General features: G+C 40.7%; 1 protein-coding gene across 1 annotated transcript; it reads left to right on the forward strand.

Moving 5' to 3' along the window:
* The first annotated feature begins 3,705 nt into the window (after nt 1-3,705).
* Nucleotides 3,706-9,989, forward strand: LOC309343667 (pepsin B-like). The gene is made up of 9 exons (XM_081865419.1): nt 3,706-3,832; nt 4,151-4,304; nt 5,060-5,177; nt 6,368-6,486; nt 6,874-7,070; nt 7,523-7,645; nt 8,366-8,510; nt 8,722-8,820; nt 9,644-9,989. Exons 1-9 carry the CDS (start codon nt 3,777-3,779, stop codon nt 9,794-9,796), a joined length of 1,164 nt encoding a protein of 387 aa, XP_081721545.1. The 5' UTR covers nt 3,706-3,776; the 3' UTR covers nt 9,797-9,989.
* Nucleotides 9,990-15,427: the final 5,438 nt, after the last annotated feature.

The following is a 15,427-nucleotide window of genomic DNA, read 5'->3' on the forward strand; positions in this document are numbered from 1 at the left end:
ACCTGAACTAACATATGGTGACCAAGGCCAGGTCATGTATCTCCAGAGTGGGCTGCAGCTGGTGTTCAAGACCGAAATGACAGAATGCACTGCAGAGAACTGCCACTACCGATGCCTCTACTGACAGTGGCAAGTCCAGGAGCACTCTCAAGCTGCAAACTCAAAACTTCAGAGGGAGTGGAATCCAGATTAGTGGGAAGAGAAAAAAGCCTCTGATCTGAATTGTCAGCTATTTGTGAAAGAAAAATACTAGGCTTAAGGACAAATGATGGGATCAACATTTAGCTTGGCCCTCAGATGGCTTTAAAAATGATTAGTCAATCTCAATTATCAGTTTCACGACATATGATAATCTGACCCAGAACACTGAATATGTCTCCAATAAAGTTAGTTTATATATGTGGGTGACATTTTAAAGATGATGAATACCACCCATAAACGATTTAGATCAAATGTTTCCTCACCTTCCATGAAATTATCTTCAGTGTTTCCTCTTTCCAGACATTCCATTCTCTGAATGATATAAGACATTTGCCTGATTTCCCCATGCTATTTCCTTCAGTTGAACCGCAAGAGATGTGGCTAAATGTTCTAAGTCTGTGCATACCATATTCTGTCCAGGGCTGGTCCAAGGCATTTTGCTGCCTGAGCTGAAGCAGGAAATTATGCCCTCTGACTTAAGGTGCAGACTTGTCCCCAAAGCTGGTCAAGTAATTTCGGTACTTGAGGCAGAAAACCCCACAAGCACCTTTCTTCCTTCTTGGGAGGAAAAATGCAGCAATAATAAATTAAATAACTAATCACTTGCAGCCCTTTCATGGCACCCCATAATTAACTGCCTGGGGCAACTGCTTCATTCTGCTTATTGGTAGGGCCAGTCCTGATTCCTTCCACTCTTCAAAACACTTGTATTATTGTGCATCAGTGAAAAGATGTCCTGTGAAGAGTACAAACTGAAACATTTTTCTATCCAAGATTTCCATCCAAGGAAAGCTGTCAATAACAACAGAAATGCTTTCTGTGGTCAGTTCTGCTGTCCATCTGGAAGTTTCACTGAAGTCCAGAACTGAAAGATTTTGTCATGTGATTATGTTCACAAGCTCCGTTGACTGAAATCCATCACCTTGTGTCTTTCTTTTGTCTGTGTGTACATATGTATATGTGTATGTACATGTATACGTGAAAAATGTTAACAATAAAAATATAATTAGAATGACTGAACCAATTATAGATAGTCCATCAATAGCTAAAATGGTTATGAGACATAATACCAGATACTTGGGCAAACAATAGATGGTTCTCTTCATTGTACCCTAGTTATGAGCTAATCAGGGGCACCTGATAGATGGCAAAATGGTGGCCTACATGTGCTTTCTGTTGCTACCAAGGATAGAATCTGGAGCAAAATGTATTTGCTCCATCGTCTATGGAAGAACACAGAAAGTATTTGAAGATGCTTCCACAATACCTCTTAATCATCTCTTTTTAGGGTTAAACATACCAATTCCATCAACCTTTCATCACAGGACAAGATTTCCAGGACCCTAACCATTTTTGTTTTGCTCCTATGGACATGTTTCAGTCAGCAGTGTGATGTGGCAGCTAAAAAGGCAAATGTAATTCTAGGTTGCATTTTAGATGGTTTAGCCTAGACTAACAACATTTGACTTTTTAGCTGCTGCTTTGTATTGCTGGCTCATATTTAGCTTGTGATCTCCTAAAACTCTATCATGCTCTTTGGCTGTCACATTCAGCAGAGAGGCAGACTTAGAGAGAGTGGCAGTATCACCTGGAGCACCATCACCTCTTTCTTACAGACCACTCAGGCCAGATGATGGGGCTTCAACAGAGTCCTCCAGCCTGGGGAACACCTGTCCAATTCATACCACTGCACAGCCATGCTGTAGGAGTCAGTGATTACAGATCAGGGCAATGGTCCTTTAAAGACAGCTCTTCCTGAGTGAGTCCAAGCAAGCAAGATTGTTGTGAGCTCTCCAGGGTGCTGACAAGCTGCCTTTTGATCCTGCCTTGCCTCCTGCTACCCTGATTGGGATCTGGCAGTGCCTACCATAATTGACTGGACTACCAGACCTGCCTTGCCAGGACCCTGCTCTTTGAGATGTGCCCTTAGTCCTATCGACCTGGCCTCCTCTAGAACGTTAAGCCAGAAGAAGGCAGGACAGATCCTTAGATCCTTCCAATTCCCATTCATGTCTCTTTTAAATGTGTTCGCCAGAAAGCTCCCCATGCAGCCACCCTAGTTTATTTAGCGGTCTCCAGTTTCCTTGCTCACCATTGAGTGGATTGCAATTGTGCCTTAAATATCTCATGAAGGGGCTTGCATTGCAACTGCTGCTAAAATGGTTTCAGTGCAAATCTTGTCTTAAAAGACGTTTGAGGACAAACACCTTCTTGATCCTGGAGCAAATCTCTCTGAAGGTGCGTTGTGAACACGTCTTCAAAGAGGTTCATTACCTGAAATCCTTGTGACAACAGATGAGTGATGCCACCCACCTGCAAAATATGACATACAAGGGGTAAGGCAGAAACAGATCTTGCCTGCTGAGGGGGAATATGCTCCCCAGTCCTGGTACAGAGCCATCAAAAACCATGGATTACACTCCCCAAACACTCCCTTACTGTCCCCCCCTTATGTATTAGTGGTTACCCACTCTGGCTTAACTCACACTCCTGTTACCTGTACATGATTTTATACCATTTTCTAGCATTTAATTGCTCTGCTGTACAGGATTCAGTTTAAAGTCCTCCTGATCAGTTTTGTGTGACTCCTGCCAAGCATATCCTTTAAAAAAAGAAAAGGAAAGCTACCGTACATACATTATACACCGAACTGCACATGGGATGAAGCAAGATCATTATGATCATTTGACAAAATGTGCAGCAATATTTGTGACGATACCAATGTACATATATTGTCAAAAGAATGGATCTTACATACTGTATGAACTTAGCAGCACAAACTGTAATTGCAACTCAGTGGGAAACAGTCCAAAATCTTACACTGGACACTTGGTACCACTCACCCTGGAATAAGAGCTATAATGGAGGAAATCATGTTGTAATTGTGACCTCCATTTTATATGCATTATAAAATGAAATAATAATAAAACTTTACAAAAAAATGATATGCATGCAACTTCTAGCTGGTGGGAGCTAAATACTATGTGATCAGAGTTTTGATTCAAAAACCTCATTGATAGTACTGGTAGTATAACTTTATATGGTCGAGCATGGGCCAATACCTTAGTGAAGAGAAACCTAGAGTTACTCTTGATATTGGTTGGCATCAATTAAATCAATATTGAGCCTATCCAGCATTATGTAAGCACTTGTCAGAATAACTGTGATTATTAACTTGGCCTTTATAATTTCTGAAAAGAATATGACCAACTTTTCAAGGAAACTGATTATATTTCTTTAGATATCTTGTAGATATCTTATCACCATTTTTTTTATTTGTCCCAATAGCACAGCTTTGCTCCAGATCCAGTTCTTATAACTAAATCTTTTTACAATCAAAAGCACAAATTGCTTTTTAAAACCTTTTAAACAAAAGAATTTGATTCCCTATCATTCATAAGAAAACAGAAAGTGTAGATATTGAGTGTACATAATGATATTGGAAATCTAGAGTAAACAGATAAGCCAGTAGAGGACAGTTGCTCTGAGTATAAAAGTAGGGACAAAGCAGCTGTAATTGTGGAAAGGATTTGTGGATTCTCTAGAAGATTGCTTTGGTCAAGACAGTGAGCACCATGAAGTGGCTGATCCTGGTATTGGCTTTTCTCCACCTGTCAGAGGGCCTGGAGAGGTGAGTGTCTCAACAATAGCAACACATGAGCTGAATATATGACTGGAAATTAAATCAAGTCATACATATTCAGCCAATGTTCTTATAATGTTCCATAGCAAAATTAAATCTTCGCTTCTCAGGCTTTGACAGTTTCTCTTTCACACACTCCCTTGCTTTTATTGAACGAATAGATGAATAATAAAGTAGCACAATGGGCTATTAGTAGCTCCCAATAACAAAATATAGGAAAGCAGATGAAGAAAGAGTGCACAGCAGAAGGACAGAAAGGCCACCCATGTTGCTTCTGGTCTCTTGAGATCTTTGCGTCTTATGCAGAGTCATTCTGAAGAAAGGGAAATCCATTCGGGAGAACATGAAGGAGAAAGGAGTGCTGGAAGAATTTCTGAAGAAACACCATGCTGATCCTGCATTGAAATACCACTGGAATGAATACAACATTGCTTACGAACCAATAACCAACAACTTGAATGTGAGTATCACATCAATATGAATCTGTACCTTTCCCCTCCTCCCTCTCAGAGTGGTAGAGAAAATACATGAACTTGCACATTGAGCTCAGCAGTTGATAATGCCATCAAACAACCCATTTCCCCTACAAGAAGAATGAACTGAACACTCAACCGTATGTGCTCAGATGTGTGAATTGGGGTTCTCTGTTTTATGACAGCAAGACACAGATGTTTGTCCAGTGTGCATTAACAAAACACACTGTAAATGATTTCAGCTTCTACTTTTAATTTTGGGGGTTATGGCTTCATGGTATCTTCTTTGCTTGCTGACTTGTCTGCTGAGCATTCCATGAGACACACTAAAGATTATAAGCCTGGGTAACTGATCCCGAAAGGACTTGAAGGTGGATGTTTTCACTACAGCACTTTCCTCTACTGAAGATACAAAACACGGAAATGCAACTGCCTTTGTTGGGATGAACATGGCAAGCAAAGATGCATATAACTCTTGTCTGGATGTTGGTAGTTAGAGAAGAGGATTAGGGATTATGATTCTAGCATCTTGCATAACCCTCCTGTTTTCTTTGCCGTATGCTCCTGGAGAGTAGTGTAGTTTACCTTCTTTGTGGGATGCATTGCTAAACTGAAGTCTTCATGATCTAAATAACCCCTATGAGATCATTGGTAGCAAAGTACTAGCAAGGCGTTGAAATGATAAAAGCATTAAAAGGTGTGGTGAAATGTCTTTACTTACTCAAGTTTTCTCCCTTGGCAGTCTTTCTACTTTGGAGAGATCAGTATTGGAACTCCACCCCAGAACTTCCTGGTTCTCATGGACACAGGTTCTTCCAATCTCTGGGTACCTTCTGTGTATTGTAATACTGCAGCCTGTGGTGAGTACTCTACACAGTTGCTGAAAGTGGCTGTTTGTCTTCAAGAAAGCACTTCATTTTGTTTAGAAATAATCTTACTGCAAACCTTATTTGCAGCTTTCAAACTTGGAATATCATAATAATATATTGACTGACAACCCTAAGATTCTCCTCCCTCCCCTGATTCTGGGCACAAACCCGTCTTTCTCTGAGTACAAATTCTTTATTTTTTCTCAACATATCATGAGATATAATACTAGAGCATTGTGTGTGCACGGTATGGGTTAGAAACAGCAAATGGTGTTGTGATGGCCAGATACTATGGTGCTACTCAGCTAAGAAGTGCAGGAGGAATAGTCAATGCAAGCAGATCTTATGAAAGCAATAGCATATTGCATTAATCAAGATGGACAAATCTGTCAGTCTCAGCTTTTCATTTTTTCCAGTCTTATGTTCAGTTTGTCATATTACTGCATTGGTTTGCAAATCTTCTTTTAAAAAGTCCTCACAGAAATGCACATATATTTTAGTGCACATTTCTCCCAATATACACATTTTTGTATGCCATTTTGTCTAATATACACATTTTCTGCAAGCAATTTCCCCTAATGTATACTAGCCACAACAGTTATTTTCTACCTTCTCTGTCAGAGTCAGCATGACTCAGAATAGTGGCTGCTGGGAATCACAGGTGAGAAGAGAAAACTGTTTGCACTCACATCCTGCTTACTGGCTTCCAATAGGCATCTGATTGATCATCATGACAACAGAATTCTGACTTAGATGGGCCATTACCATGATCCAGCGGCTCTTCTTATGTTCTTATATAATGCATTTTAGTATATTATTTTCACTCATATCATACATTTTTATGTACAAATGTTCTTACGATGAAGATACATTATGAAGCTGTCCTCAAACCATGTTAAAATGGTGCAGGCCCTTCTTTTGACCAACAATGGGGACCTTCTGAGGTAAATGCAGTCACAATGCTTGTATATTTTTGTGAGAAGTGCCCCTTTCCTGTTGCCTCCTTTTTAGCCTCTTCACTATGTGTGCATATAAGAGTTCGTAGGTGGCAGGCTGGGTCTGTAGCAAAGTCAGACCTGTTGTAAACTGAATCTTGAGGAGAATGAACACTGCATGCTAATGGGCAGCTTTCACTGCCTCATAGAGATAGATTTGTACTCTGTGTTTCTTTTTTATTCTAGGGAACCACCATAGGTTCAACCCCAGTGCATCTTCCACTTACTCCAACAATGGACAGACCTATACCCTATCCTATGGGAGTGGTAGCTTAACTGTCATGCTAGGCTATGATACAGTGCAGGTAAGTGAACTTTGCACTGTGAGTCACTCATCCTTAAGTGTGCCACATTCTGGGAATATTCAAACTAAGGTAAAGCTAATAATTCTGGGAATCCAGTTAACAATGCCAGGAATCCTTTGCAGTTTAAGAAAGCATCCTGTTCTGAACTCAGCATTGAAATCTGAATTTAATAAGTGCAAAAAACTAAGTTCCTAAGCCACAGCAGTGACTGGTGGTACTCACTGAGATCCAGTTTTGCTGAGATTGACACCAGACCACATTCTGAAGAATCCACTCCACTGGGTCTCATTGTCTCTCTGTGTAGCATTATTCCTAAACTGATGAGTATTGCCTGTCAGTTACCACGATTTACGTTGCAAGTGAACCCCATTGATTCCTTCTCCCCAGGTCCAGAATATTGTCGTTCAAAACCAGGAGTTTGGCTTGAGTCAAAATGAGCCTTCCAGTCCTTTCTACTATGCCAGTTTTGATGGGATTTTAGGCATGGGTTATCCCGGCTTAGCTGTAGCAGGTCCCACCATTATGCAGCAGATGCTAAGACAAGGGCAGCTTTCTGAACCCATCTTCAGCTTCTATTTCTCCCGGTAAGATCCAAAACCTGATATTTTTGTCAGGGGCATGTGAAAGACCACACTGAGAAATTACTGGCAATCTAGGATAAATAAAGTACTCCTAAATGGTTCCATCCTTACAGTAACAAAAGACAGTTGAGAATGAGTGTACGAGCAATTGATGCAAATTAAGCTTTCTGTTAACTGTGTGACCCTTCTTAATCAACCTTCCCTTTTATTACCATCACTGGAGTGATGAAAGGATGGATTTTCACCAGTGGAGTAAGATTCTGATCCTTAATGTGGGGCAATCTGTGCCCGATTTGTTCTTTCTCCCTTTGACCTGCCAACTGTTTATTACTCTCCATTTATGCTTTCTCTAATCTTCTCTAGGCTTATTTACCTGTGGACTTATAGAGCACCTTCAAATTTATAGGTAGTTAGAACTAATCCTTGTCTGTTTTAAACCATTTTTGTTTTCTCAGCCAACCAACTGCTCAGTATGGAGGGGAAATGGTTTTGGGAGGTGTAGACAATCGGTTGTACTCTGGACAAATTACCTGGACGCCTGTCACCCGTGAATATTACTGGCAGATTGGTATTCAGGAGTAAGTGGCACACATAATTTCCATTTTATCTATACCTAGCTGTGCTTTCCTGCTTTAAACATGTTCCTTTTCCAGATGACAAAAAAGGCTTTGCCTGCTCTATGGAGCGGCCGCCTTTCTGCAGAGTGGGGTACTTTTATTCCTCCTGCTTACTGCTTTAGAATATGTGTCTTGTAGGCTTGGGATTGGAATGAAACGATTGCATCAATGGATATTCCAGCTGGGTATAGCATTTACTTAAAAATAAAAATCCAAACAAGTAACAATATTTTGCAGTATGACTACTGAGAAAATATAGATTTTCTGGAACTAAAATGTTGTTTTGAGGAAGACATATAATGTCTGCATCTTTATTGCGTGCACATACTTGAATGCATGTAAAATCCAGAAAGGCCATTAACAACTCTGTTGTAGCCAAAGATCACTCTTTTTGTGCCAGCCTCAAGAGAAGCAATAGGGTTAATATCTTAGCATGAAAATGGATTGGATGGATCAGTGCATAATCTACTCCAATTAATATATGACAAGATGAATCCTATGGGGAAACTCTGTGAACGGGAGGAAGTGTAGGTGGGGAGAACTGAATCTCAACCAGTGAATTTTCTGTATAATATATGTGGAAGGAGGTGGCGTGTTTTGTCTCAATGTACAATGCTTAGCTACAGAGGTGAGTCTCTGAGAACCCATTTGGGGCCTTAATATCATTTCTTTCCTCTGCAGGTTTGCTATTGGCAGCCAGGCTACTGGCTGGTGCAGCCAAGGCTGCCAGGCAATCGTGGACACTGGAACATTTCTACTTGCTGTCCCTCAACAGTACATGGGGAATTTCTTGCAAGCTGTAGGTGGTCAAGAATACAATGGTGAGGTGAGTAGATGAGGTAATTTCAGAAAGACACACCTCAGGAGACAGTGAGCTGCTTGCAGGAAACACAATGTGCTCATATAACTTTGCTATATGCACCAAAAAGAAAGGAAAACATTTTGCTTGTTTTAGCCTGTTTTCTACAGGGGACGTGACTCAACCAACCTAGCCTACTCAAATAGTTAACCTTCCCTCTTTATTTGTTCATTTTCAGTTTGTGGTGAACTGCAACTATGTCCAGAACATGCCCACCATCACCTTTATCATCAACGGATCCCAGTTTCCACTGCCTCCATCTGCCTATGTCACCAATGTACGTATATACCATATTGCTAAACATAATTCCCCAGAACAGTATGCATTTTGAACCATGCTATGTTTATAATACCTGTCTCCTTGATCCTTGCCCACCCTGGCTTATTAAAGCAAGCTGGGAAGGGCTGGGCGATGGGCTCTGTGGGGTGGTGAATGCTTCCCTCTGTGAGGGAGCCTTCCCAGACCTGCTGAAAGAGGCAATTATAAATAATAAAATTATTATTATTATTATTATTCCATCATTATCGTATTCTGTCATTAAACCTTATAATTACCTGATTTCTGTTTTAAAAACAGATTACGAGTCTGGTTTTTTATACTAAGGGGTGGCATTTTATTTACTCAGGAAAACTGTTGTAATGGTGCCTTATATTTTTTTCTCCTAACCCTTTTTGTGGGGTCATTTTAATTTTATTTTTTGAGATAATGGACCTGACATGGATCTATCATTGATGTTAGAATTCTTTTCTAGATTTATAGTTGCAGATTGTTCCTAAAGAGATGTTTGCTCGGACTGTAATTGCCAAAAGCAAGAGTATGAGTAGTACTAGCACCTATAAAATAGTGAAAAAGAATCCCTCCATTTTGTCACTTTTCCCAGAGTGGAGATGATGCTCACTGGGTTGGCCTCACTATTGGCCCTGTCTGCATTGTGGCCAGCCCTGAATCTGGACATGTAGATGGTCAGAGACATACTGGAGCATATAAAATGTGGATCTCTAGCGTGTCTTTGCGAACAAGTCCTTATTCCAGACTTCCTTGAAATGCTGTCTTATTTATTTCCCCAGCACAGGGTTAACTTGTTTTCTTTTGTTCCACAGAATAATGGATATTGTACAATTGAGATTGAGGCTACGTACTTGCCTTCTCCAACTGGGGAACCACTGTGGATCTTGGGTGATGTCTTCCTTAAGGAGTATTATTCTGTCTTTGATATGGCCAACAACAGGGTGGGCTTTGCACCTTCAGCCTAGATAAAGAAAAAAAAGCCCAATTCTTTTCTGGATCAATAGTGCTACTCTTTGGGAATTCAACAGAATCATTCTACATTGTTTGTAAAGGAAATTGCAGTATTCTTACCTTTACACAATTCATCTGCTACTGCTTTTATACTATCAGTTCTCTTGAGATCCATTGCTATGGAAAAATAAATGCCAATATGCCAAATTTCTAGCTGTCTGTTTCAATACTGTATGTGTGGGTATCTGAGGTTCATTTTAGGAAACAATCTAGGTTGTTCCTTTTTTCTATGTCTTGTCTCTTCAGTGACTCCTCAGGTCTTAAAATCATGAGTTCTGAATCATGAACTAAGAGTCTATAATGAAATTTGAGGAACTCAAATTTGTACCCTCTATGGCATTGATTCCAGTTTTGGAAAACTGGATGGGATCAATTTCTCCCAAGGTGTAAAACCAACTTCAGTAATAAAATATCAGCTTTAAAATTTTGCAGGTTACCAAGAGAAACATAAAAAACAAGTACAACATGTGTCATAAATCTACATAAACACATTGATAGTCCAAAATTTCATTACTTTGGCAGTCATGATGTTTCATCTTTTTAGGACTGCCAGTGTCAATAATGGTAATCATCTAATAAATTTAGCCTAGAAAAATAAAAGCCTAAAAGAAGGCATGATATAATGAGCAGTGTCAAGAGAGTTACTAATTATTATCTCAAAATACCAGAAATTGATATAATTCAATGAAATTGATTGGCAGTAAGTTGAGGACAGCCAAACAGAAGCACTTCTGCACACAATGTGCAACTGACTTTTGGAATTCAGTATCACAAAAGTGTTGATAGCCGTTAGCCCTAGATGGATTTTAAAGAGGAACAGACATATTAATAAAGGATAATCTGCCAATGGTTATTAGCAATGATAGCTTAAATGGAGCTTCTCTTTTCAGAAACATTATTTCACTGATTGCCAGATTTGGGGGACAAACAGGAGATGAATATCTTCATCATGCCCCCACTCATGGCCCCGTTACAGATGATAGTATGCTATACTAGACGTACCTTTGGTCTGACCCAAGAAGACATGTATTTGTCTGCCTATTAAAAAAGAAGAAACCTGTTAAGGAAATTCTATTTCATATTAGGCTATTATTTTCTGACACAATGCAGAAAAGAATCATTAATAAAGATGACATACTCCGAGACCTAAGTCCATGGTGTGTTTTTGTTAGGATATTTTTGATGCACTGATACTTCTCCCAATGGATTGTCATGAGGCTTTCTTGGGTTCTACTTACCTCCCAGCTACCATCCAGTCCCCTTTTGTGTAGAAGTAGTTGAGAGGGCATGCATATACTAAACCACTGCTATCTGTGCTTCCAGTTGCACAAGTTCCAATGCTGAGCATTGGAAGTAATCAGCTAATACTTGAAAGCACTACTCAGCTCATGTGTGGGTGTGGAAATATGCAAGCATGGTGATGGTGATAACGCCTGAAGCTGTACAGTGGTACCTCGGGTTACATACACTTCAGGTTACACACTCCGCTAACCCAGAAATAGTGCTTCAGGTTAAGAACTTTGTATTTAAAAAACAATAAAAATTATGCAGGAAAAAAAAAGAACATTGCTTCAGGATAAGAACAGAAATCGGGCTCCGGCAGTGCAGCGACAGCAGGAGGCCCCATTAGCTAAAGTGGTGCTTCGGGTTAAGAACAGTTTCAGGTTAAGAACGGACCTCCGGAACGAATTAAGTACTTAACCTGAGGTACCACTGTATATGCTTTAGTACTGAGGAGTATATGTACAGCTATCATATGCCAAGCATCAGAAAAAACAGGGGAATAAATAAATTATTGCAATCAATTAATACACAAGAGCTCAGTCATAAGGCTCACAGTAGCAAAAAGGTTTTCAAGAAATTGAGAGAATGGAGTAAGTTAGAGCCCTTTAAGACAAACAAGGTAAAGAACAAGGCTTTTGAAACTAAACTAGGTGGGTGGAAGGCAAGTAAGCTCTTGGCCAGCAAATTTGCTCAGAAAACTGGTATCGGAACATGAGAATACAGGAAACACATATATGACAGAAACTGGGATGCCTGTGACTGCCAGTTTATATTTGGAGTTATAGACCTCGGAAAACCCAGCACCTGATAAAGTATGTGCACTTGTGAACTTGTATGTATATATATGCGAGGTCTTAATGGGGGAACATGCACAATTCATTGAAAAGGAAATTACCAGCTCAGAGGTACTAGATCCAATTAATGTGATGAGGAATTATAAGTCTGCAGTTTTCTGTGAAGCCTTTAAATATAGTTTGGTCTGGCAAAGTTTATTTTAAATCCTGCAGCCAAACCAGAGGGTTCAAACTCCTGCAGCATCATGGTATTAAAAGAGGTGGATCTGCCACAAATAGGAGGTCATCGGCAATTAATCCTATCTTGCTCAGCTCTTGTCCAATGGTGATTCCTTCCACATTGTCATTTTGTCTAATTAAATTTTCAAAAATGTGGAATACCTGCAGAAATTATTTCCCTTTAAATGGGTCACCTCCTCACTGAAATACTTAGGATTAAATATTTCTATTCAGTTTTCACAGTTGTATCAAACCATCTTTGCAACATTCTTGAATATGTCCGGAAAAATCCGGACATGTGGTAACCCTAGACTGTCATGTGGTCTTGGCGGCCACTCCCAGTCACCAGTCTAGCTGCCGCATTCTGGATTAGTCACCTTCAAAGGTAGCCCTACATAGCAGTCCAAGTGGGAGATAACCAGAGCCTGCACTACTCTGGTGAGACAGTCTGCGGGCAGGTAGGGTCTCAACCTGCATACCAGATGGAGCTGGTAGACAGCTGCCCAGCTGTGAGTCCAAAATGACTCCCAGGCTGCACATCTGGTTACCACATTCAGGACCAGGGAGTCCCCCACACCTGCTCGCCCCCTGTCCCCCCAAAAGAGTACTTCTGTCTTGTCAGGATTCAACCACAATCTGTTAGCCGCCATCCATCCTCCAACCACCTCCAGATACTCACAAAGGACATTCACTGCCTTCACTGGTTCAGATTTGAAGGAGAGGTAGAGCACCCAGCCCAAATGATACACCACACCACATTTTCTGTGTTTGTTTCAAACACTCCAAGCTTACATCATGGAAGAACAATTGAGAATATGGCAGAATTATTTTTTAGGCTTTATCTGGCATGGGGAAAGGCACTATTTAAGAAATTCAAACATTATAAGGAAAACCAAAAAGTGGGGGAGCAGCAGTGCCAAATCTCTTCTACTATTATATTGCTTTACAATTGGCACAAATGGTAAAATGGGGAAGGGCTTTTTTGATGTCAAGCTGAGCAACATGTGGCCATTTCTTATTCTCTGGAAGCTACTGCAGGATCTACAAAGCAAAGTAGAAGAGTGATTCTTAATAAAAACCTGGTTACAGCCAGTAAGCTATGGGAGACATGATGTATGCATCTTTCTTCAGGGACATCACTGCTAAATTGTTTCTTATTGCATTCAGATATTCATCAGAATATTTTTTTTCAACCAATCTTCATCCTAGGCTAAGGAGGATTTAAAAAACTTTATAGACCTAAACCATTATCCTAATTTGCTATGTTTGCACAGATTATGACAGTCTTTAAAAAAAATACAGAAGAACCAACAAATATTTTTATTCCCTGGTTTTCTGAACATTCAAATAACAAACATCAGCATAAAGCAGAAAGGCTACAACAATCTTCAACAGAAATTCCATTAACTTGATTGTTATACTTGCAATTCAAAGTCTTGTGCAGAAAAAGGACTTACAAAGGTAACAAGTTACTAGGCCAGTACGTTGATATGAATGTGGTGAACTCAGTCTACAGAGGAATGATCTCGTAAACAACTTCTATAAACAAATGGGAAAAAATTATATGAAAAGGAATTGCAGAAGGAGATTGAAGATGATACAGCAGAGCTGGCACATCCATGAGGTGGGATGAAGTGCCCACCTCAGGTGATGGGAGTGCAAGAGGTGGCACTTTGCCCACCCAACACTTCTGCCATTGTCAAGAGGGAAGCATTTTGGTGTGTGGCATTGCCGTTTGTCCTCCCTGCCCGCAAGGGAGAAGCTGACTGGGAATGCTTGGAGAAGCGCTCCAGCTCCTGCCAAGTTTGTTGAGAGCCAAGGTGCAGCAGCGGTAGAAGTGGTGAGGTGGAAACAATTTCTGTTCCACCTCCAGTGGCGAAACAGAATGGGCCTTTCCTGCACAGATCACTTTGTGTAAATGTAAATGATCCTTTACATGCTGGAGGAGACTCTTGAGAATCCCATGGACGCAAGAAGATCAAACCTCTCCATTCTGAAGGAAATCAGCCCTGAGTGCTCACTGGAAGGACAGATCCTGAAGCTGAGGCTCCAATACTTTGGCCACCTCATGAGAAGAGAAGACTCCCTGGAAAAGACCCTGATGTTGGGAAAGATGGAGGGCACAAGGAGAAGGGGACGACAGAGGACGAGATGGTTGGACAGTGTTCTCGAAGCTACCAGCATGAGTTTGACCAAACTGCGGGAGGCAGTGGAAGACAGGAGTGCCTGGCGTGCTCTGGTCCAGGGTGTCACGAAGAGTCAGACACGACTAAACAACTAAACAACAACAAATGATGCTTTCTCTCTTTCTTTTTAAATGTGTTTATCAATTAAGTACAGCTATATGGCTAAAAAATGGGCTTTCCTGGAGGAGATGCCTAGAACAAGTGGCACATGTTTATCATTGGAGGACATGGACTAAGATACTAAGATGCAGAAGTCTGGGAAATTGAGGCAAATTAATATTAACTGCATGGGTGACTTGTCCAAAGCACAAAGTGATTGCCATTATACACAAGGGTTCGAACCTTGGCTTCCCACATTTAAAACTAGCCCAGTCCACTGGCTCCACAGTTGGGGAGGGAGTGAAATAAACAAGCATACTGAATACCCATTCAGTATCTTTGTTTTTTTCACTCCCTCCCCAACTGTGGAGCCAGTGGATGACCTTGAAGGAAACTGAACAGAAAATACACAAGTGAAACATTGCCTCATTCCTGTGTCAAAAGACGTGTAGTCTCAATGCTTTGGACTGACTACTTGCTAAAAACTCCACTGAATTGGAGGGTTTGTCTCTTCATTTGCCCTTAAGAGTCCGCTTTACTTCTTCGAAAAACCACAACGAGCCCTTTCAGCTGTTTATTCAGCTGATGACCGATAGCTTTCATTGCTCACTCTGATGGACAAATTTTATGTCACTTTACCCTGTGCTGGCTTTGGGATTGATAAGGATAGTTTTCCATGCTGATACGATAGAGTGGTATAAATGGTGCCTGTTAATCTAATGTCCATGAAGGTCTTTAGCAGTGATTCCTGCACTGTATGGTTCCATCAGTGGGAAGAAAGGTCAACAGAATTAAAAGAACATGGAAATAGCCATGCTGGGTCAGACCAAAGGCCCATCTAGTACAGCATCCTGTTTTCACAGCAGCCAACCAGATGCCAGTGAGCAGCCTGTAAGCAGGGCCTGTGTGCAACAGGGCTGTCCCTACCTGCAATGGCCAGCAACTGATAGACAGAAGCATAACTGAGTGTATGTCGGGGGGCTCATTTAATTTCACTGCTCAC

Source organism: Podarcis erhardii (genome assembly GCF_964252035.2).
Source record: "Podarcis erhardii genome assembly, chromosome: 6".
NCBI lineage: Eukaryota > Metazoa > Chordata > Lepidosauria > Squamata > Lacertidae > Podarcis > Podarcis erhardii.